The sequence below is a fragment of the Kogia breviceps genome, chromosome 9 (assembly GCF_026419965.1).
Source record: "Kogia breviceps isolate mKogBre1 chromosome 9, mKogBre1 haplotype 1, whole genome shotgun sequence".
Taxonomy (NCBI): domain Eukaryota; kingdom Metazoa; phylum Chordata; class Mammalia; order Artiodactyla; family Physeteridae; genus Kogia; species Kogia breviceps.
The window spans coordinates 21,335,924-21,360,536 of record NC_081318.1 but is presented as its reverse complement, the minus strand read 5'-3'; the positions used below and the strand labels follow the sequence as shown (position 1 = coordinate 21,360,536).

At 35.7% G+C, this 24,613-nt stretch overlaps 1 protein-coding gene across 11 annotated transcripts in view; it reads left to right on the top strand.

Annotated features, from left to right (window-relative positions):
- MKLN1 (muskelin 1) overlaps nt 1-24,613 on the top strand; it is a 339,221-nt gene extending 314,608 nt beyond the window's left edge. For 9 of the 11 annotated variants that reach the window (XM_067042147.1, XM_067042144.1, XM_067042142.1 and 6 more), the window contains 5 exons: nt 611-725; nt 2,361-2,500; nt 7,233-7,335; nt 15,819-15,873; nt 24,251-24,613. In XM_067042147.1, the coding sequence (XP_066898248.1) occupies nt 611-725; nt 2,361-2,500; nt 7,233-7,335; nt 15,819-15,873; nt 24,251-24,372 (535 nt within the window). In that variant the 3' untranslated portion in view covers nt 24,373-24,613. The remainder of the gene's footprint in view (nt 1-610; nt 726-2,360; nt 2,501-7,232; nt 7,336-15,818; nt 15,874-24,250) is intronic. The other 2 variants (XM_067042148.1, XM_067042145.1) reach the window with 1 other exon arrangement.

Below are 24,613 nucleotides of genomic sequence, written 5' to 3'. Positions count from 1 at the left end.
GCAGCTAAGGAATTTATTATTTTCTAAATAAGACATTTATTTACATTAAGAATGAAAGAAGTCTGTTGTGAGCTTTTTTATTGTGAATAGATAAATGTGATATCATCTCTTCAGCTGTTGGTTTAAGCCTTCATATATGCTGATCCTGTTTCATAACATGAAGTAGGTTGTTCTTAAGTGAGATTTTTGATGGACATTAAAGAACTTCAGAACTCAGTTCTAACAAATTCAGATTATTTTATGAGGGTGACCAGAACTTTAAGATTTGATGTGAACAAGTTTATAATTTTTTTGTTGGTAATTAGAAATTGCATTCATTTGCTTGCTACAATTGTATTAACATTATGTGTGCTGCTAAATTTTCTAAGATAGAATGCCTTAAAAGCAATGTCGGGCTTCCCCGGTGGCTCAGTGGTTGAGAGTCCACCTGCCAATCTGGGGGACGTGGGTTTGTGCCCCAGTCTGGGAAGATCCCACATGCCGTGGAGTGGCTGGGCCCATGGCCGCTGAGCCTGCGCGTCCGGAGCCTGTGCTCCACGATGGGAGAGGCCACAACAGTGAGAGGTCTGCGTACCGCAAAAAAAAAAAAAAAAAAAGCAATGTCTTTCAGGTCTTGCGTCTATAAGAATGATCAAGCTGCAAAGGATAATCCAAGTAAAAGTCTTCAGGAGGAAGAACCATGTCCAAGATTTGCCCATCAGCTTGTATACGATGAGTTACACAAGGTATACTAACTACATTGACCTGTAAACTGTCTGTGATGTACAATTGGAAAGAATCTCAAAATATGTTTCTGATTATTTTTTAAGTAGATTTGAATAAAAATGACTGACATTTACTCGAATACGTAACAGACATTTGATATCACTTGTCCCTAGAATTCTTTAAGAGAATAAACATTTTTGCATAGTCCACAGTTCCTGACACTTTTCTTCTTATGAAAATGGTCAGTGGTTGCTGCTTCTTAGCTGCATAGATCTGATACATAGCATGGCCTGTTGTTTCTGTCAATACAATATGAATATTCAAGTAGAAGATGTACAGTTTTCAGCACTTGTATACCGTTTTCCATGATATGAAAAGGTATATATAACTTCCTGATTGTAGATTTTCCCATTGTGTAAGAAGTCTTTTTATCTTTATTTTTCCTATCTATGATTGACATAATCTGTTCCATCAGCCTATGAAAACAGTCCTGAATTCTGAAGTTTTAGTGTCCCTAAGTGTTCAGAGTGGTTTCTTCAGCTATTTCTCCCTTAAATTTTACATGTTGTTTAATGATTGGACTCAGATTACATAGTAAATTACTGACAGAACCTGTATTCTTTCTGTTTAGGCCATAGATGATTATTTAAATCCTCTATCATTTGAGAACTTTAGGTAAAAGATACCATGGGAGTAAATAAAAGCCCTTTCTCTGAGAGTCTCCCAAATTAAAGGATAAGTGAATTTCCATCTGTAGGACAGAAATAAATAATATCTCTGTTGTATAACACTACTGGTTATAAACGTTTTCAAAATTTCAAAAACTGCTTTAACACTTTGAGTACAGAATATTACTAAAGCTGTAATTATAATAGTGAACAATTTCTTATTTGATATTAATTGAATAATTGAAAAATATTTTAAAAGTTATTTCACAAATCATATATGCCATTTAAAAATATTCAGCATTAAGGCTAAAGCAAAAGTAAGATGCTGGGCTTCCCTGGTGGCACAGTGGTTGAGAGTCCGCCTGCCGATGCAGGGGATACGGGTTTGTGTCCCAGTGTGGGAAGATCCCACATGCCGCGGAGCAGCTAGGCTCGTGAGCCATGGCTGCTGAGCCTGCGCGTCTGGAGCCTGTGCTCTGCAACAGGAGAGGCCACAACAGTGAGAGGCCTGCGTACTGCAAAAAAAAAAAAAAAAAAAAAGTAAGATGCTAAACTTTCTAGTTACTGTTGACCTTCGGTGATTCAACTTGTGTGTCACTTTTTTAAAAGATATCATTTTTTATTATGATCAACACTGGATTAACTTGATAATCCCTATTATTTGTTGCCCTAAGCAAACTCAGTATCTTGGAATAGCTTCTTACTGTCATTGCTTTTGCTTTTGTTCACTGTAACTGTGGTGATAAAACTTATTTTAATAGAAAATGTAATTTAAGGAAGTAGTCACAGTACTTTAAAGTAAAATGGAAACGAGAAAAAGCAGAAGCAGCCTTTAGTAGACATGTAATAATGTTTTAGTCTTTAGTAAAGCTAAAGAAGTTACTTGTTACACACTACTACCAAAATGAAGAAATTTTACTTTGACTTTTGTAGTTTCTTTAGTATGCATGCATATTTTAAAAATCTGGTTTGTTGTATTTATTACAGGTTCATTATTTATTTGGTGGGAATCCAGGAAAATCTTGCTCCCCAAAGATGAGATTAGATGACTTCTGGTCACTGAAATTGTGTAGGCCTTCAAAAGATTACTTACTGAGGCATTGCAAGTACCTCATAAGAAAACACAGGTATAAAAATAAATCACTGAAAACTTTTATTTAACATTATCAGCTATTGTTGGTATTACCTAAGCTTTGGAGATGTGACTTTGTCTTTGGAAATTTACTGACATGACACTGTAAGTACTGTGAAGATCATGACATTTGTCAATGCCCTGTTCTCCTTATTTTTCCTTTCTTCTTTCAAAGGACAGTACAAAGTGAAGATAGATCTTGATGCTAAAAATTATTAAAGATAGAGCAAGGATATTTTGCAGCTGTTAATGGAAAAAGTTTCTATGAACATGATGAACCTACCTTCAAGTAACTCAAGGCCTAACCACTACAGATTATATCAGTTCTAGATTATTGGCATGTGACTGACCTATTGATAACTCTCAACAGTGAATGTGATGATATAGTTGAATAAATAATCTCTTTATAATTTGATGTTTCAGAATACAACTTCAAATATGATTATAGCTTTACATCATTACTTTTGCCATTTAATTGCAAAATCAAGTAATCAAACATCTTCATATATCTCCTTGGTCATGTTTGCTTTTGAGCCTTAGCAGGTGATAAGCTGAAAAATATAGAAAAATACATCTATCCCTTTGGCTACTGGTAGTGTTAGATTGTAATAAAAATTTACAATTTGGAGGGAGAGAAGTTTAGCTTTTAATGATGATAATAGGTACAATTTATGGGCAATTTTGTGTGCTAGATCCTGCATATTATTCTCACAATAAGACAGTGGAATAGGCACTGTTATTATTACTCTTATAAAAGAAGAAATGGAAGCATTTTTAAGTGGGTTGTATAACTGACCTAAGGTCGTTCAGCTGTAAGTGACAGAGCCAGGATTTGATGCTGCGTATTCTGACTCCAGAGTTAACACTTCATCACCACCACCACCCCGTACACATCTGTGTATACACAGACATGCACACGTGTGTTTATATGTTTAGTATATAATTACATATTATATTTTATATAGAATATAAATAAAATCTCTGTAGGTGTAAGTTAGATTTGTGTTCCTTTATCATATCATGTTTGCTTATTATTTCTCTCTCTGCTTTCACAAGTTGTGCTTGAGAGATAAATTGATAACAAAAGCTAGTTGCTTCTGTTACTGTTATTACTATGAATAAATAAGAGTATTTCCTATAGAACCTGTAGGAGAAAAGGTCTGAATCGTCATGTTGGCTGGATGGCAAGAGATAAATTCTGTCTTATTAACAAGATTTAAGCTTGAGGTACCTTCAGCTAATGTTTACATTGCTAAAATATTATTCCTTGGTACTTAATGTTAAAGTTTGTTTTTAAAAGTTTAAAAAAACTTTAAACTGTATTTTAAACCGTTAAGACAAATAAGACAAATTTGGGGAAATCATAATGGTTTTTTTTTTCCTACTTTAGATAGAACAACTATAGTTAGAATGTTGAGTTGAGCTTTTAAAAAAAATTTTCTGACCAAGCACCCACTAGAGATTAAAGAAGGTTGTCTAGTGCTGTATGTAAAGAATTCAAACTTTTATAAACACTTTCCTCTGGCTTTTAATTAGAAAAGTAATCCATGGTTAATAAAAAAAAAAGTCCTCTCTCCCCACCACAAAGAATTGAATCATCCCTCATCCCAAGTAGTATTTTAGTGTGTATCCCTTGAATTGTATGTGCACAAATAGAATTTTTGTTTGTTTAAAAAATAAGGATCATCTTGCTTTGAACCTGATGTCTTTTAATGAGCGATATATTATAAACATCTTATTACCATGTTAAAAAATAAAAATACAAATCATAATTATAATGGCTACATAGTGTTCTACTCTGTGTAATTTACTTAACTAGTCTCCTTTTGTTGAATATTTAGATTATTTCCAACTTATTTGCAATTATAAGTAACACTAGTTAATGTTATTATATACTTCCATATGCACCCCTATTCACAATTTCTGTAGGATAACGATAGAATTGATGAATTACACGTTGCCCTCCAGAAAGTTAATTTTCATTCCTTCTGGAAGTAAGTAGAATTATTCATTTTCCCACAACCAACCCATCCTAAGAAGTATTATTATTTTTGATATTTGGCAGTCAGTTTTCTCCTTTAAAAATCTTATCAGTGGACAGGTGAAATGACAATTTATAGGAATCTGAAATATATATTACGGCATATTTTAAGTTTCAAGTACAAAACATCATTAGTGACTTGTGCTAGTAAAGGCACAAAGTGAAGAATGAAAGTGGATAAGGAAAATAATAATCAGTAACAAATTATTTAAATTTTTAATTACATTATGAAAGACTAGCAAATCTTCTGAGTGTGAGAATGATTCATGAAATAAAGTGACTGAAATTGAAAGGCAGCAAGTTTGTGTGATTGGGCAAATAATCGACTTTTGAAATTTGCTAGTATTTAGTTAAAATATAAATTTTAAAGTGTAAATTTTAGTTAAAATATAAATTTGGAGGGAGAGAAGTATATTGAATGCCAAGAAAGTGTCTTTGTTCTTAATGGTGCCACATAATACAGAAAATAAAGTGCCACTATTTTTTCCTATAGCATTCGAGTTTCCAAATATATTGATGATTTGGGGTTGGAAAGGGGCAAAAGAAAATTTTTAATACGATTAATTCCTTGTTCCTTTAGGTAGAGGGCAGAATTGTTGGCTGAAATATAATTCTAGACTGCAGACACAAGTCCAATAATAAGTTTTTGTGGGCTAACAAAAAAGCTTAAAAAAGAAAAGAGGGAACACACTTTCCAGGAAAATGGATCCCTTTGCTGGATTTATTTAATAGTACAGTAGGTGTATGTTGCTTAAGTTATCAGGTTACAAGGATAAAGACATAGGATATCTCACTGAAAAAGAATTTATTATGAGAATATCCAGAGAATTAAGGTGCTTCCTCAACACTTGAACAGTGAGGCCTGGTGGAGAATTGTTTAGGATACTGAGACAATTCTGATAGCTAGGAGCTACTGAAGTAGCTTTCCTTGTAACTGAGCCTCTCTCTTTCTGCTTCTTTCTGTCTGCTTTTCCTGTTCCACTTCCTGACTCTGCTTTCCCTTATGACTTCAGTAGGTGGCTAGGTAGCTAGGTAGTAGGAAGGAAGGGAGAGAAGGATAGGAAGAGAAGGAATCTGTCATCTCATATCTTCTGCTTATTGCCTTCTGTGTTTTGTATGTTTTTTGTGTCCTTGTGTATCTCACATTCAGATTCTCTAAGAGAGTATCTTCTTACAGAGAGTTCCCTAGAGAGAGTATCCCTATTGGAAAGAATTCTGCCAGGCCACGTTATAAATTGCTCATCAAGCTCAAGACAATTGCTTTTGGCTCAGGTGCCAAAACTCTGGTCTAATTCATTGTGGACAAGATGGTAGAGAAACATGGACCTAAGGGTCCATGAGGGTTATAAGGCTGGCTGACAATCAGGGTACTATCTGGCACAAGAAAACTGTAATATTTGGCCAGTCTTTGCCCCTCCAGGTACCCTATCTCTGAGATTAGCTCTGAAGACAGGAAATTATTGATGCCATCAACTGAACACAGTTGTGAAAGGCTCTTCACTATTTTCCTTTCCCAAATGAAATTAAATATCTTCTTTCTGTATAATATTTTGAAAAGCATACCAGTTTATTAGAAATAAATACATATGTAATTATGCTATTGCAAAAGGAATCGTCATTATTGAAATAGATATATAGTCCCAAGCAGACTTTTTTTTTTCTTTTTTTTCCAAGCAGACTTTTTTAATTTAAGAAAATTCATTGTTTCCTTTCAGCTTTGGAATCAGAGAGACTTGTGTTTAATTCTACTTCTGCCACTTACTAGGTCTTAGCTTGGCCAAGTTCATTTACTAGGCTCAGTTCCTCATCTGTTTTTTTTTTTTTTAATGATGATAAACTTGTCATCATAGAGTTATGGGAGGATAAATGAAATACATAAGATACTTGATACAGTGTCTAGCACAAAACAAATGATTGATAAATGATTGCTACAGTTTTTGTTACTACTGATTGAGACATGGAAATAGTCTCATTAAAAATATTTAATCAGGGGCTTCCCTGGTGGCGCAGTGGTTGAGAATCCGCCTGCCGATTCAGGGGACACGGGTTCATGCCCCGGTCCGTGAGGATCCCACATGCCGCAGAGCGGCTAGGCCTGTGAGCCATGGCCACTGAGCCTGCGCATCCGGAGCCTGCGCTCCGCAACGGGAGAGGCCACAACAGTGAGAGGCCTGCATACCAAAAAAAAAAAAAAAAAAAAATCTAATCAGTGTTAATGATACTTATTAAAAGAAACTATACTCATTTCACTTTCTGAAGTATCTGTTAAACACCTCCAGTGGAAAGTATATGACACAAATCTAGGAAAGTGTTTTTATTTTATCTCTCTTGTTTTTTTATGAAACATATTTGGCTGTTTTGCACTTCTGTTATATAAAATATTTGACATATTCACTATGCTTTGTAGTTGATTTAATCTTAGCTTATAGTTTTAAGAGGAGGGTCGGAAATGCTCTTATCCAGTCTCTAGCACCACAGCCTGACATTACCATTACATATCCAGGGACTCCACATGTACACTATTTATATATGTGTCAGTATTCTTACTTCTGTATTCTTAAACACAGGTTTTTTAGATATCCACAATATCTTCTCAGATACAGAGTATTCCACTCTGGTTTTAAAAGACATTTCTGATGTTTTTTCATAACTCTAGACAATTATTATTCTTGCTTACATTTTCTAGGTTTGAAGAGAAGGCCCAAATGGATCCCCTTAGTGCTCTGAAATATCTACAAAATGATCTTTATATAACTGTGGATCATTCAGACCCAGAAGAGACAAAAGAGGTAAAGGTGGAATAAACTTCAGAAGTTGAGCGTTTAAAAAAATGTCTTTCTAACCTATATTTGTTGACTTTGCTCTTGGGTGTTTAAAGGAAAGTGAGGAAAATATGATGACACTAAAAATCTTAAAAATGGTACAGAGCAGATGAAATAAAAATTGAGTAGACATATTTTCATGTGGTAATCTAAGATTCAGGTCACACAAAAACCTGTGATCCACTCAGAAAAGGATTCTCAGGTATAAAGTTTTAAGTGGTCATTAGATTTTGTATTGGGAAGGAAATAGAAAATTTTACTTCTACCATAGTTCCATACTTCTTTTACTTAAGGGTTACATAAAGTTCCATATAAACTTTTCTACTGATACTCCAAAATCCCCCTAAAAGAAGAAAGAAAACTCTCCTTTATTGTAAGGAGAAAGTGAAGAGAGGTTGGTGGGAGTAGAATCTTTGCTGGCTTGATATTTAGTTATATGAATGTTGTAGCAATACAGTTTTACCATAGGCTACTAACTTCGTTCATCAGTAGCCCCTAAGCTTGAGAACTTAGTAACAGATCATTACTTTTCAGTTTTTTGGATACATAACATGGGATGGAAGCAACTGTTACTAAGATTTAATATTCTTAGGACATATTTGCGTATCCACAGTGTGTGAATATACCTGCAATGAATTTCATGGTCTTACAACCTCTCTTCCAACTTCTAAGATTCCTTTTGTCACTTCTTCCTTTTGCCAACTATTCTTGTTCATAATTCATCTAGCAACATCTGAACTGCAATCCATTTTACCTTCCATTCTCAGAATTGGTGATTATTTGTAGTTCTGTTCCTTACATCTATTTCCCTGTTAGCTGTTGCTGTGCTTTGGCTTTGTAATAGCAACATGAAGCAGTGTTTTTCTCTGTTCAGCATTGACACGGGTATCAGACTGAATGACTTTCAGGCACCAGGTTCATTGTACTTTCAAGCAGAAGAGCCTGCATGTCCTTGGCACCAAAACAAAGAAATACTCCTTCATCGTTGCCTACTGTGAAAATAAGCCCTAGTTCTCTTACTCAGTATTGGTTACAATGCTTCAGTAGGTGGAGAATCAGCAGAACACATTTTAAAACCCCCTGAAAAAGGACAGTTAATTGTCTTTTCTTGAGTCTTCAGTCAATTCATGATACTATTTGAAATAGGGAGAATTGTCACAATTTTGCCAAGTAGCAGAATATATTTGGTTTAATCTGTTATGGCTTATAAACTGAACATAGTTGCGAAGAGTCCATTAATGTTCATTTTGTTAGACCGTGCATTTGAGAGTTATAAATGGATTTTCTTGTGTTTTCACCATAGTCTGTCTAAAATGGCTATAATCCGGGAACATTCATTTTTCTTTTATTTTTTAAAACCAAACCAAAACAAAATATTTCAAAGTAAATAATTTCAGCTGTGTGAATTGCAAGTAGGCCAAAGAAAACAGACAGTTTGCTCTTAAAGCTAAGCTAGTAGGAAAGTCTGGGACAGGGAGGTATCTCAAGTTCAAACAGTCATTTTAAGAATTTTGGTAGTGGGTTTCTCTTTTCCTGAAGAGTATCAAATTGTGATTTTGTATGCCACAGACTTCCTCTCCATTTCTGAAAAGCTGTATCTATCAAGAGTTGTTTAAGCCTAGTAGAAGTTAGTAAAAATGATGTTACTTATGTGTATGTCAGCATCAGAATCACTTTAGAAACTTTTTCAGAACAATACCCTCACCCTAAGAGTCTCCTCTGTCTGCTCTTTTACAATGGAAAACTGAAAACACACCTAAGAAATTGAGAATTACTGGTCTGGAAGGTTATTCTTTTGTTTAAAAACGTGTGAACAGATTTCATTTGGGGAAAGAAATCCCTTGGTGACAGCTCCAGTATATATATGTACTTACAGTATCTGTTAGTGAGGCATATAGATCTTCGCTTTTCATTGTAAGAAATCATTCTCCTTTTTGAGAAAGGCCTTCTCTTCATTTTCGTAGTAGCTTGGTTTTGTTCTCTATGTATGTTTTACAAATTTTTCATTATATTAAATGATTTTATCAGCAACCAGAAGTGGTTTTTAGATTTTTCTCCCCCTTTTTTGGGTCATCATTGTGTCTGTTAGTCGCAAAATACTGGTGGACTGTCAACTAATAATGGTTCTTTGCTTCCTTCCAGTCTCCAGAGCATGGGTTCTAAATTGGTGATGAGCTTATAAACATTATATTTTTTTCTAGAAAAGGGCCAAGAAAAGGATGCCTAAACTGATTCTGCCATTTTCAGAGAGGATTCTATAATAGAGAAGGAACAAGAAAAACAAGTTTTCAGCCAGTATTGCACACTTTGTATTAATTGTCTTTCTACTGAGCTTCCAAAGTACCGATGTCATTTATTTAACAGATTGTGTAGAGTTCCTACAATATGCCTGGCATTCTTCTAGGTACAAGAGATATACCAGTGAACCAAACAAGATACTTGCCCAGGAGGTACTTACATACTAGTGGGGAGGAACAATAAACATATTAAATAAACTATACAGTGCATTAGAATTTGATAAGTATTATAGGAAAGTTAAAAAGAGATCAGAGATATAAGGGGACTTCCCTGGTGGCGCAGTGGTTAAGAATCCGCCTGCCAATGCAGGGGACCTGGGTTCGAACCCTAGTCCGGGAAGATCCCACATGCCGTGGAGCATAAGCCCGTGTGCCACAACTACTGAGCCTGCGCTCTAGAGCCCACGAGCCACAACTACTGAAGCCCGCGCACCTAGAGCCCATGCTCAGCGACAAGAGAAGCCACTGCAGTGAGAAGCCCGTGCACGCAACGAAGAGTAGCCCCCGATTGCCGCAACTAGAGAAAGCCCGCGCACAGCAACGAAGACCCAACACAGCCAAAAATAAATAAATAAATAAAATCTACGTTTAAAAAAAAAAATATATATATATATATATATATATATATATATATATATGGGGTAAGAATTGGGCAGTTGCAGTATTAAATAGAATAATCATAATAGACCTCATTTGGAAATCAGATCTGCACAAAGACTTGAAGAATATGAGGGAGTGATCTAAAAATGATAATTTGGGGAAGATAATTCCTAGCAAAGGGAGGGCTAGAACAGAGACCCTGGGATGAGAGTATTTGGCTTTGTTTAGAACAGCAAGGAGACACTTGTGGCTGGAGTAGAGGTAAGGAGAGTGAAAGTAGTCAGAGATGAGGTCCAAGAGGTAAGAGCAGGGATTGGCAGAACAGGTTATGAATGAGTTTGTAAGTCATTATTAGGACTTTGGCTTTTACTCTGAATAGGGAGCTGGTTCAGGGTATTGTCCATGCAAAATAGTGATACCATCTGCTTTATGTTTTAATTAGGTCACTCTGACTACTGTATTGAGAATAGACTAAAAGGGAACAAGGATGGGGGCAAAGAGAACTTTGAGGGAGGTGTAGAAATCTAAGCAAGAGAGATTGTTGCTCAGAGCAAAGTAGTAGCAATAGAAATGGTGAGAAGTAAAATAGATCATATTCTCTCTCCCTCCCTCCCTCTGTCTCTCTCTCTCTCTCTCTCTCTCTCTCTCTCTCTCTCTCTCTCTCTCTATATATATATATATATATATATATATACACACACACACATATATATATACACACACACATATATGTGTATGTATGTATGTATATACTTTTTTGGCTGCAATGCGTCTTCGTTGCTGCACACGGGCTTTCTCTAGTTGCAGCAAGCAGGGGCTACTCTTTGTTGCGGTGTGCGGGCTTCTCATTGGGTGGCTTCTCTTGTTGTGGAGCACGGGCTCTAGGCACACGGGCTTCAGTAGTTGTGGTGTATGAACTCAGTAGTTGTGGCATGCGGGCTCTAGAGTGCAGGCTCAGTAGTTGTGGCACACGGTCTTTTAGTTGCTCTGCGGCATGTAGGATCTTGCTGGACCAGGGATGGAACCCATGTCCCCTGCATTGACAGGCGGATTCTTAACCACTCTGCCACCAGGGAAGTCCCCTCAATATATTTTAAAGGTAGAACCAACGGAATTTTATGATTGGATGTAGGGTTTGAAAGAAATGACTCCAAAGTTTTGAGCCTGAAAAACTAGAAGGATGGAGTTACTGTCAACTGAAATGAGAAGGTGGAGCCTCCTGACTGGAATCAGGAGTTTAATTTTGCATATGTTCAGTTTGAGATGCCTGTGAAACAGCCAGCTTGAGATGTTGAAGTGATAGTTGGATATTCAAATCTGAAGCTGGGGAGAGAGGACTGACTTTATTCAGATTGTGTACTATTACTCAGTACCTGTTAAAACTCTAGGCCAGTACATAGCAGTGCCACTTATTTAATTGGATGGTTAAAATAACAGTTTTCTCCCCATCCTTCTGTTTAGAGCCAGTGAAGTTTATCTTTCATCTTAGAAGTTAGAAAAGAGCAACAAATTAACCCCAAATAAGTATTCACTAGAATATAGGAAATTAGTAAAATAGGAAACAGTAGAAAAATGTAAAAAGTGAAAAGTTCTTTGAAAAAGTGACTAAAATTGGTCAACCTCTAGCAAGACTTATCAAGGAAACAAATCATGAAAACATAAATTATCAACATCACAAATGAAAAGGGGAGATCATTACAGTCCTACCTACATTAAAAGTGTACTAAGCAGATACTATGAACAAGTTTGCCAATAAATTCATCAACTTGATGAAATGGACAAATTTCTTGAAAGATACAACTTATCAAAACTAACACAAGAAGAATTAGAAAATCTTAAGGAACTCCATATCAATTACAGAGATTGAATTTGTAATTCAAAACTTTCCAAGAGAGAAAATACTAGGCCTGGATGGCTATATCAGTAAATTCTATCAACCCTTTAAGGAAGAAAAAAATGCCAGTTTGGTATAGATTCAGAATAAGACAGAACACCTTCTAAATCCTTTTATGAAGCAGCTTAACTCTGATGTAAAAACCCAAAAAAGACATTACAAGCAAAGAAAATTACAGACCAATACCCCTGTGAATGTGGATTAAAAATTCTTAAGAAAATTTTAGTTAGTTGAATCCAGCAATATATAAAAAGGTTAGGGCTTCCCTGGTGGCACAGTGGTTGAGAGTCCGCCTGCCGATGCAGGGGACATGGGTTCGTGCCCCGGTCTGGGAAGATTCTACATGCTGTGGAGCGGCTGGGCCCGTGAGCCATGGCCACTAAGCCTGCACGTCCGGAGCCTGTGCTCCGCAATGGGAGAGGCCACAACAGTGAGAGGCCCGCGTACTGCAAAAAAAAAAAAAAGTTAATGCACAATAGCCAAGAGGGGGTTTATGCTAGGAGTACAAGGTTGGTTTCACATTTGAAAAATCAGTATATTTCACGACATTGGCAAAATGAAAGAGAAAAACCACAGATCATCTCAATAAGTGAAGAAAAGCATTTGACAGAATGCAAAACCCATTGATGATAAAAATTCTTAACAAACCAGGAATAAAAGGAAACATCATAAATCTCATAAAGGGCATCTGTGAAAAACATACAGCTAGTACCATAGTTAATTGTAAAACATTAAACCCTTTCCCCTAAGATTATGACAAGGAAAGGTTGTCTGCTTGAACACCTCTATTTAGCATTGTGCCAGAAGTCCTAGCTAGTACAATATGGTAAGAAAAAGAAATAAACAGCATATAGATTTGAAAGGAAGTAAAATTGTTTGCATTTTTAGATGACAAAGAAATTAAAGAATACCTAAATAAATGGAGAAATAAATCACATTTGTGGTTTGAAAGACTAAAAAGTGTTGAGATGCCCATTCTCCCCAAATTGGTTTATAATTTAATGCAGTTTCTGTCAATATTCCAGCCAGTTTGGGTTTCTTTGTTGTTGTTGAGGAGATAGACAAACTTACTCTAAAATTTAGTCGAAATGCAAAGGCTCTGGACTAGCTAAAACAATCTTGAAAAAAAGAAAAAGTTGGAGGTCTCATACTTACTACCTGATGTCAGGACTCTGTATAGAGCCATAGTAATCAAGGTGATGTGGTACTGCCTTAAGGATAGACAAATAGATCAGTAGAACAGAATAGAGTTCAGAAAGACTCATATATGCAGTCAGTTTATTTTTTTGACCAGAGCACCAAGTCCAATAAGGAAAAGAAAGTTTTTTTAACAAATAGTGCTAAATAACTGGATATCTCAACCCCTATTTCACTCTTAACACAAAAATTAAGATGGATTATGGATCTAAGTATAAAACCCAAAACAATGAAACTTTAAGAAGAAAACAGATTATCTTCACAACCTTGGGATAAGCAAAGCTTTCTTGGACATGACACAAAAGGCACTAATCATAAAAGAAAAAGTTGACAAATTGGACTTCAACAAAATTAAAATTTCTATTCATTAAAAGACATTATCAAAAAAAAATAGATGAGGGAATTCCCTGATGGACCAGTGATTGGGACTTCACGGTTTCACGGCAGAGGGCCTGGGTTCGATCCCTGGATGGGAACTAAGATCCCACAGGCCACACCATGCGGCCAAAAATTAAAAATAAAAATAAAAATAGACAAGCCTCAGGGCTTCCCTGGTGGCGCAGTGGTTGAGAGTCCGCCTGCCGATGCAGGGGACGCGGGTTTGTGCCCCGGTCCAGGAAGGTCCCACATGCCGTGGAGCGGCTGGGCCCGTGAGCCATGGCCGCTGGGCCTGCGCGTCTGGAGCCTGTGCTCCGCAACGGGAGAGGCCACAGCAGTGAGAGGCCCGCGTACCTCAAATAAATAAATAAATAAGCCTCAGACCAAATAATATCCGCAGTAGATATGTCTGACAGAGGACTGATACCCAGAGGACTGATACCCAGAATATACGAAGAAGTTTCATATATTTTTAACTCTTCCTTTTATCCCCTTTTTTCCTAACTAATTTGTCCAGTTTCTTACATTCAAAGGATCATTAATCAGGTGACTGATACCTGAAATTTTAAAGGCTACAAGTACAAGTGTAAAATACGTCCTGAAGAATCAGTGGTATCAACTGTTTAAGTCTTGCAAAGTGCCAAGTAAACTCCATTGAGATTCTACTCATTTGTATACTCTTATTCCTTCCTTTAACTGACCTGTTTTCCAGCATCCTCATTCAAGATAAATATGAATAGTTCTCCTAAATTTTTATTTCTTTACCAATTTGTTAAAGTACCAGTGATGCAATAGTTTTATCTTATTTTGTCATTGTTCAGTTGCACTGTCTGACTTAAACTAACTCTGGCTAGCCTGGGAATCTAATCAACACTTAAAACATTTTTTCAATGTAAAAAAGACCTTTGAGCCTTTATAATTATATAATAATACAATTATATATGATCATGGAATACCAATCTAGGTTGTAATTTAGGGATGGCTTATGCATAACAACCATGCTCTTTTCTCAGAGTTTGATTTACACAGAGACATCAGGTGTTTTACAGTAGCATGCATTTATTTTTGAAGTGAGAATTCATATTTACTAAAAGTTTAGGAACTGTGTACAGGGCATCAGTCTCTCTATATGTGATAGATTCCCAAATGAGTAATTTTCTTTTTCTTTAATCGAAGTATAGTTGATTTACAATATTATGTTAGTTTCAGGTGTGTAAAATAGTGATTCAGTACTTTTATAGATTATATCCCATTTAAAGTTATTATAAAATACTGGCTATATTCCCTGTGCTGTACAATGTATCTTTGTAGCTTATTTATTTTATATATAGTAGTTTGTACCTCTTAATCTTATCTGTCCTGCCCCTACCCCTTTCCATCTTCCCATTGGTAACCACTAGTTTGTTCTCTCTATCTGTGAGTCTTTGTTTTGTTTTATTCATTCACTTATTCTTTAGGTTCCACGTATAAGTGGTAACATCTGGTATTTGTCTTTCTCTGACTTATTTCACTTAGCATAATACCCTCTAGGTCCATCCATGTTGTTGCAAATGGCATTATTTCATTCTTTTTTATGGCTGAGTAGTATTCCATTGTATATATATATACCACATCTTCTTTATCCATTCATCTGTTGATGGACAGTTAGGTTGCTTCCATATCAGGCTATTGTAAATAATGCTGCTGTGAACATTGGAGTGCATGTATCTTTTCAAATTAGTATTTTCATTTTCTTTGGATGTATATTCAAGAGTGGAATTGCTGGATCATATAGTAGTGAGTAATATTTTATATTTCAGTTGACTTATTTTTCCTTAATAAATACATACTTTAGTATATTTTTAAAATAAAGTAATTCCAGGACTTGGTCTAGTATTTTGGAAAATGATAATAGCAGTCCACTAGAAAAGTCAGCATGTTGTTTAATCTAAATACGGTGTTCTTCTTGCCACTTTTTGGTGAATAGACCTATGCAACACATGTGCAGAGACATCCAGTGGCTAATGAATGGTTGAAATTATAGGAGTTTTTTCTCCAATGTGCTTACCTAGCTAATTTGCTTTTTTCTCTTCCCCCCGCCACAGTTTCAGCTCCTAGCTTCAGCTCTGTTTAAATCTGGTTCAGATTTCACAGCTCTAGGTAAGTATTCCAGGGTAATTTATCTGGCCATATGCCCTAGAATTTGGGAGGTTGGACTTTGATTTCTTTTAAATGAAACATCAGATGAGATGTCATCCAAACAAATGAAGCAAGTTTCAAGGTAGCATGCAAAATTTCTAATAACCTGCTACAAGGGTATTTTCCAGGCATCAGTCACCAGTGCATGGATCAGTTTGCAGTTCCTATTACACCAATTGCTGGGTTATTATGCAAACAGATGGCAATAGAAGCCTGATCGAAATAAATTAATTTGTATAACGTTGTTTTGGAATGCAGACTGTATTACTGATATACTTACCATGAGTTAACACTTGTTGGTTGAATGGTTTTCCTGTGTTTGTTCTTTGTGAAATTGTGTGGTGTCAACAGAATGGTGATGGAGTGGGCAATGAAATAAATGTTTGGGAGCAGAGGAATGAATTACCTCTTTCCTAAAAATGGGTATTTTTGTATATTGGTATCTTAATTGTTCAAGTGTTTCTCAAGCATCCCAGATATGGGCATCAGTTTTCACTTAGTAGTACTCTCATTTAGTATTAATGAATTATTAAAGTAGTTAAACTAGATTGTAGTAAAGTGGGGAGTCTGTAGAAGTTCCAGAATCCAGAGCTTTAGTCAGGTGAATTTTCAAGGATCTTTTAGTTAGGATAAGTCATTATAGCTTCAGTTTTTCAACAAGATAGTAGCCTTTTGAAGTATGGGAATTTCCAGCTTTCCTCTTGTCATTATGCAGTCACACAGTGAATGCATATTAATCTCATTAATGCTGGTGCTATTTTTAATTTGCCTTAGAGTCAAGCAGTAGTATCGAAATTTTCCAGCGTGTGTAATATAAATACTTCTCTTTATCTTTGGAATTAAATAACACTTTGGAATATCAGTTTAATTTCTTCATTGTTTGACTTTTTGTCTCTTAAAGGTGAAACATACCTCAGGGGAGAAAAAAACAGAGACATACAATGATGATGTTTCTCTCTGGGATGGGAAATAGTAGCAGTGGCTCTTGGGGTCTTGCCCTTTGTTTTGTTTTTCCTTAATGAGTAATTGAGGCTACTCTACTGATCAAGGCAACTGCAGTCCTGAGTTCTAATTCCAGAATATGTAGGATTCCACAGGGCAAGAGGGCTGCTATAAAACGTAACTCCAGTAGGTTCTCCTAAAATTTATATAGTTGTTTACCACTATTCCATACACTCAAAGGGCTTTTATAAAATGTTTTCAGGTTGTTAGAAATCTCAACCCTAAGATGGAGAGTCTAGTTATAGGCATTATTTTAGAAAATTCACACACCCTTTTGAATTTTATCATTTGAAACAGGTTTAGTGATACAGGAACTGAGAGCCTTGCATATAGATATTCAGTTTGAATAAATGTGTGTGCCTTGTTAGGTATGGATACTGCAGCCCAGAGCCATTATTTTTATTTTAATGGTGGACAGCACTGAAATATCTCTGGCTGACTTATATTTAGCCTTTAGAACAAGAATTTTTTGGCAGTCATTTGAATATGTTAGACTGGTGTCAGCAAATGTTTTACTTTTAGCTTATTAACTCTTTTCTTCTTTCTCTGCCCTATTCACTGTCAGCTAATATATTTTGTCAGGAACAGTTTGTTTTAGTTGGATTCTAAACTTCAGATACACTGAGATCTGTACAAACACAACAGAAAAAAATACAAAAAGGGAAATTTTCTGTGGGTTTTTTTTCCCTACCTGTCTAAAGGGAGGCAGTTTAGTAGTTAAGAGATAAGAGTGTAGTATAGTGGTTAAGGGTCAGAATCTAGGTTTAGATATCAGCTCTGCCACTTGCTAATTTTAAAAGTGACTTTGAACAATTCACCTTTCTAAGCATTAAGTTCTTCATCTATAAAATGGAGGTAAGCAGAGTACTTACCTCAGGTTGTTGAGAGAATTAAGTAATTATGAAAAACAACAAAATGAAATACTTAGTAAGTGCTCCATTCAGTTACTAGTATTACTACCTTCTTTATAAATGTAGTCTTTGTAACATTGGTGAATTTGGATGAGAAGCAAATTCAGGTTATATGCTAATTTTAATAAGGAGAAATTTGATATATTATTTATAAACAAAAAGTATCTTTCATAAGGTTTCATGCCTATTTATAGTTCCTGGTTCTTATTCTCATTCATTTTCTGTCTGATTGTTTTACCCTTACACCACTTAGAATTGAAATCTAATGGGTTATTTTATGTATAGATGTATACACTTTTCATGTATAGATGACTGAATATTTTGTTTTCTAAATTATGTCCTGCCAAAATTAGCTCAACCAAACTGACTTCCTTCAGAATTCATCCAGTTTATCTTAGCCTCTTAGAATTAAAGTATTTACTAATGTTATATGTAATTTAAAGATTTAGAAAGATGGAAAATGATTTGCAAACAGCTGGCATTATCTTAGTTTTGAAAAATGACTGACTTTGGAGAAAAATAACCTTTGGGGACCTTTAGCTTAGAGCTACTGTGGCTGTGGCTGTGGGCACTTTGAAGCTTGCACTTGGGCTTTCTGCTAATTTTAAGAGCATATTTTCAGCAAGGTATGTGACAGGGAAAATCTGGTCTGTAGAAGCATATTGCCTTTCTTGGTCTTCACACCTTTCTTTAGAAGTTTTATAGTCCATATGTGATGTGCAAGTATGAATTCAGACAACTGTTTAAAATATTTTATGTCTAAAGTACAGTGCTCTTTGGCAGTGTGTTGACATTCGTGAATGAGGAGCCTTAGGGGTTTCACAGCATTTACTGTGCCCTTTTAGCCTTTATACTTACTTGTACTAAATCCACCAAACTTAGATTTCAGCAAGAGACTTTCTTCAACTTCCTGTCTTTAGCCCACATGTTTACAGGTGATTTTTATATAATAATAAGTTTATTTTAGAAGTAAGAAATGTAAACACAAAGAAACTTCTGTCTAGGAGAAAAATGAGAATTCTTGCTATTTCTTCCTTATTACCATAAATAGGAAAAGCTACCTAGCCTGTATAGGATGTTAACTTAAAAGTGTATTCCTGGGGCTTCCCTGGTGGCGCAGTAGTTAAGAATCTACCTGCGAACGCAGGGGACATGGCTTCAAGCCCTGGGCCGGGAAGATCCCACATGCCGCAGAGCAGCTAAGCTTGTGCACCACAACTACTGAGCCTGTGCTCTAGAGCCTGCAAGCCACAACTACTGAGCCCACGTGCCACAACCACTGAAGCGCGAGCACCTAGAGCCTGTGCTCCGCAACAAGAGAAGCCACCACAGTGAGAAGCCCATGCACCGCAACAAAGATTAGACCTCGCTCGCCACAACTAGAGAAAGCCTGTGTGCAACAACGAAGACCCACCGCAGCCAAAAAAAATGAATAAATTAATTTAAAAAAAAATTTTTTTTAAGTATATTCCTAATAGGTCACTTTCTTTTAGAGCAGTCATTGTCGTTAGTCACAACAGTAATGATAAAGTGATAGCTAATATTTATTGAGCACTTACTGTGGGACCAGGTACTATTCTAAACACTTTACATGTCATAACTCACTTAATCTTCATAATAACCCTATGAAGTAGCACTAGTATGATCCCCTTTTATTATATGTGAAGAAACTGGAACACAGAGAGGCTAAAGTAAGTTGCCCAGAAATAGTTCTAGTGAGTAGCAAAACCAGGATTCACACCTTAGGAGTTTGGCTTCAGAACTAAATCACTAACTGTACTACCTCTCATTGAGCTTTACCAGTTTCCACTACTCTGAGCGATAAGTTTCTCATTCCACTGTATGGTGAAAATGAAGTGAGAGAAACAGTAGTTAGGAGCATGAGATTTAAAATCAATACAACCTTTTTTGTCCTGTCTCTACCATTTAAGTAGTCATGTTGCTGTTGATGAGTTTCCTGGTGTCCCACCCATTTTTAATGTATTTTTTTTAATATTAAGATTCTCTTTGAACAACTTCCCTCAGTCCCTGCCTGCTTCCCTCAAGTGTAACCACTTGTATTTGGCAGATCTTTATACACTGACATACAGGTAGAGTTGATTCCCATTATTCACAGTAATAGTCTATGAAGTCACCTATAACACTGACCCTTTGCTCCTATGGAAAATACAGTTAGGTTCCTATAAGCCTCTTTTCACAGACTTTTTGTCAATTGATTAATAACATAATGTTGCTTTCTTTCAACAGGAACACACCTTACTTGTGTATTTATACTGTTGAGTCATTAACATTGACCTCACACCAACAGCACTATAACTCATTCCTGAATGAAGCTTATCTAACGTGTATTTTCTTCATAAGGCACATAGCAGCCTTCTTGCACTTAGGAACACTAGCCAGCTCTTCAACACCACCCTTGGGGGCCATTTTAAGCAGTGAAGTCACCAACAGAAAACACAGAATGTGAAGAACATGACACCAAGTAGACTGTGAAAAGGACACTTGTTTATAGTGTGAGAGCTGAAACAAAAAGGCAGAGCATTACCTAGTTGACCTCAGTTGAGAACATATATTTACATGTGGTGACTCAAATTTTTGCCACTCTGTGTATGTCTGTGAGTGACCACAAAAGTGGCACAAATACTGATTTGGGGGTTACAAATTTTAGCAAGTAAGCAAATGTACAAATATGGAATCTGTGAATAATGAGGATCAACTGTATATATGTACACACACACACACACACACACACACACACACACATAGATGTATGGTTTTATGTTTTCTGGTTTTATTTATTACGTCATATAAAAACATGTATTCTCCACATAACTTTTTAAAATTTAATGATGTGGCTTGGAGGTGCTTACATGAAACTATACTAGATTTATTGTGTTTGTAAGTGATACACAATATCCCATAATAGGGATCTACCATAATTTAACTGTTCATCTAATGAGATTGTAAATTTCAAGTTCCTTATTGGTAAAAGGTGAATAAAAATAAAAGGTTCTTTTGGGGATTAAATGAATTTAGCACATTGCCTACAATTTAATAAGCACTCAGTTAATAAAAATAAATGGGCTTTGGAGTCAGATAGACCTGGGTTCATACTCCATTCTCTTTCCTCACCAGCTGTGATGCCTTATTAAATGGCTGACTCTCTAAGTGTTTCATCTGAAATTGGAGTTTATGGTAACTGCTTTGTTGGGTTATTTTTGTGACAATGAAATGTCATACATAAAGAAACTAGCATGTAGTAGAGACTCAGTGTTTGTTTCCTTCCCTCCTAAATCATTTGGTCTCATGAAAATGGTAATTTTATAGAGTACTATCACAGAATCAGCTTCTCTTAAAAATATAATGTACCACCACATTTTTACAAACAAAGAAAATAAAAGATGTGAAAAGCCCTAAAGTTGAATATGAACAGGAACAAACAAACATGTTTATCAAGTTGGTAACATAATTGCGCAGTAGGGGAAAAAAAGAGAATTAAACCTTTTTAAATAAAGCTTAGACTATATACTATCAGTGAAGTATATTCTAAAGACAGTAAAAGCAAGGAAATCTTGAATTTTGCTGGTAATGGTTTGGGTGTAGTAATTCTGGAACTTGTTTTGTGTGTTTTAGGTTTAACAAATGAATAAATATGATGATATTGCTGGGAGTAGGTTTTCCTACTAGGAGAAAGGAGCTATAAATATGGAATGGAATAAGGAGAGGAAGAACTCTGTGAGGTTCTTAAAAAACTGAATTAGCAATAAAAGCATGGACTAATGATTTTGGTTTTTTAAAAATAGATGTGTATATAATATGTGTGCGAATATGTGTAGACCTAGAAACAACACCACACCTGGCAATTAGCACAACTGATCTTGGTTTCTAAATATCATTCGCCACTAAAAGGAATTAGGGTTCCTGGGGAAAATGGTGGACTCCAGAGCTGTGTAAATATAAGCTTGGAGATCTTACTGTGCCAGAAAGTAAGGAGGTACTCAAAAAGTAATGGGGACATTTCAGAAAGATACAGAGGGAGAACATACGAGTATTAAAATGAATAATGACAGGAATGGATATAACCTATTGAATAAGAAAATGACTCATGAGTGTATATGCTAATGCAAATAGAGAAATAAAATGAAGGAAGGAAAAGGAAAACTCTTCTTTGCAATTAATGTCATCCAGTGAATCTAGAAGGAATTGTCGAGTTAGGAAATCATCATATACATAATAATTGTTTTAGCAAGAATCATCAGTTAATGCTAAAATCATTGGGTGCAGATCTGTTGGAGAACAGGATATTTGCACAGTTTCAAACTATCTTCTCCTCAATATTAACTGCAAAGGTAGAAAAGTACACATTTACATTGGAGAAAACTGGCATACACCAGTTTAACCAGATGATCATAGTTAACATCCTCAGTATTGGGACAAACTGATACCACATGCCTCCTAAGATGATGCATTGGGAAGGACACAGCATCTCTATGTAGTGTTCTTGCCAACTTCATAAACTGAATCTGATCATAAGGAAGCAATCAAAAACCCCAAATTTAATACATTCTACTACATTACTGCTCTTGTTTTTTTTATATAACAGTGTCACAAACAAAAAAAAAAAAAAAAAAGAGATTGAGGAACTATTCCAGGCTAAAGAGATTGGATAACTAAATATAGTGTTTGATCTTGAATTTTAGATTAGTGGGGAAAATGACTATAAAAAAGATTTTTGGGACATAAATGTTAAATTTCCTAAATTTAATATATAGTAGTTATTGAAGTGAATGTTCTTGTTCTTAGGTGAAATGAACTCAAGTATTTAGGGGTGAAGATGTCTACAATTTACTCCCAAGTAGTTCCACAAAAAAAGTATGAGTGGGGTATACAACACACATAGAGAACAAGAGAATGAAAAAATATGTGGCAAAATGTTAATTGGTTAATCTAGGTAAGGATATATGTATATGAATGTTTGTTGTACTATTCTTGAAACTTTTCTGTGAATTTGAAATTTTTCAAAATAAGTCAAAAATAAAGCAATTTAGAAAACTCAGAAAAACATAAAATAGAAAAAATATAATCACACCAGAGGTAACACCTTCGTTTACATTTTGAAGTATTTACTTCCATTCATTTCTGTGATATAGTAGTAGGCTTTGTTAAATCTAAAACTCATCTCAAAGAAGTAAACATTTGCCCTCACACTTAAAATAGTAATAATTTTTTTTTTTTAAATAAGGAGGAATGTACCTTTCTTGAGGCATTGTTTATTTTCCTTCTAGGAAACTGGTATCCTTGGCAATGTTCTTTCTGTTCTGTTCATGTTCTTTACAAGATTAAAAGGCAGATTGCATCTAAAACTGTATTCGAAGTTAACTGAAAATCAGTCCAATTTGAAATAGTCTTCACTGATTATCATGGCATAAAGAACTTTCTGGCACTATTTCTGTTTCTGATGGCATTCAGTAGGCCTCTCATATTCAGTTAGCCATCTCAGGAATGGGGAAAATCAATAGACTACTTTGTTAATTTTTCATTTTCATTCTTCATATGTGCATAAGAAATTGGAAGCAGCTGGGGGAGCAGTACTATTACTGGCTGACTAAAGGAAAGAGGCATCTCACTGAATAGTTCTTTGGCTGGAGGAAACTTGAAAATTAAGTGTTTACTAGATATTAAGGGGGAAAAAATCTTACGGTTCAACAATCTTAGGCTTTTTAGAATGTCTTTCACTAGAACATTCATCTAGATAAAAGGAGTTCATTGCTCTCTATTTTTCACATGATGTGTGCCTAGCATAGAGCCTGATGCATAGTACCATAAATACATGGTATTTCCTGTGTGCCAGGTATCCTTCTGTGTATCATAGATGTATTTCTTAACCTCAGCTGTCTGTATTTTCACTCAGTTCTCTGAGACTTCTTGCAGCTCTCTGGGGCTTAATGATTTTAGACTACTTTCTAAAGACCCCTTTCATTTTGATTATATTTTTATTATCAAAAATTTTTAGTGCTCAAAAGCATTAAAAAGTCAGAAAAGAGGAATGAAAATTCCTCGGAGTAAAAGAGGAAAATGCTTACAAGGAAAAGAAGAGAAATCAATATTAGTTACTAAAATACTAGTCATTCTGCTAGGTAGTTTTCACATAATTGCATTAATCTGCACTGTAAACCTATGACATAAACAGGATTATCACAGATTTATAGCTGAGGAAACAGTTGAAGAAAGGCTGATTACCTTACCTAAGATCATACCATTGCTAGGTAGTAGAACTGGGATCAGGACCCATGTCTGTCTGGTTTCAAAGCCTGATTTGGTTTTGGTTTTTCATTATACATTGCTGCTTTTCTCAGCTAGGTTTTCTGTTACATGTTGAGTTTTAAACACAGTGGATGAGTTTCTTTGTATCTCTCCTTCACCAGGGTTTTCCGATGTGGATCACACCTATGCTCAAAGAACTCAGCTCTTTGACACCTTAGTAAATTTCTTTCCTGACAGCATGACTCCTCCTAAAGGCAACCTGGTGGACCTCATCACACTGTGACTGAAGAGAGTACCTGGACAGAAATGGAGCACAGGAGGCTGCTTTCAGTACTCTGGATTTCAACTCTATTGACTGACAGTTAGGCTGCAGTGACTGAGGACTGCACCAGAATTTTGAAGGGATCTTTGCTGTCACAAATTTTAACCCTCTTCCTTCACACCTGACCTCAACCCCATAGTCCTCATCCCATTCCGAAATTAGGCTAATAAAGTGAAATCGGTATACTTTCCATTTAAATATA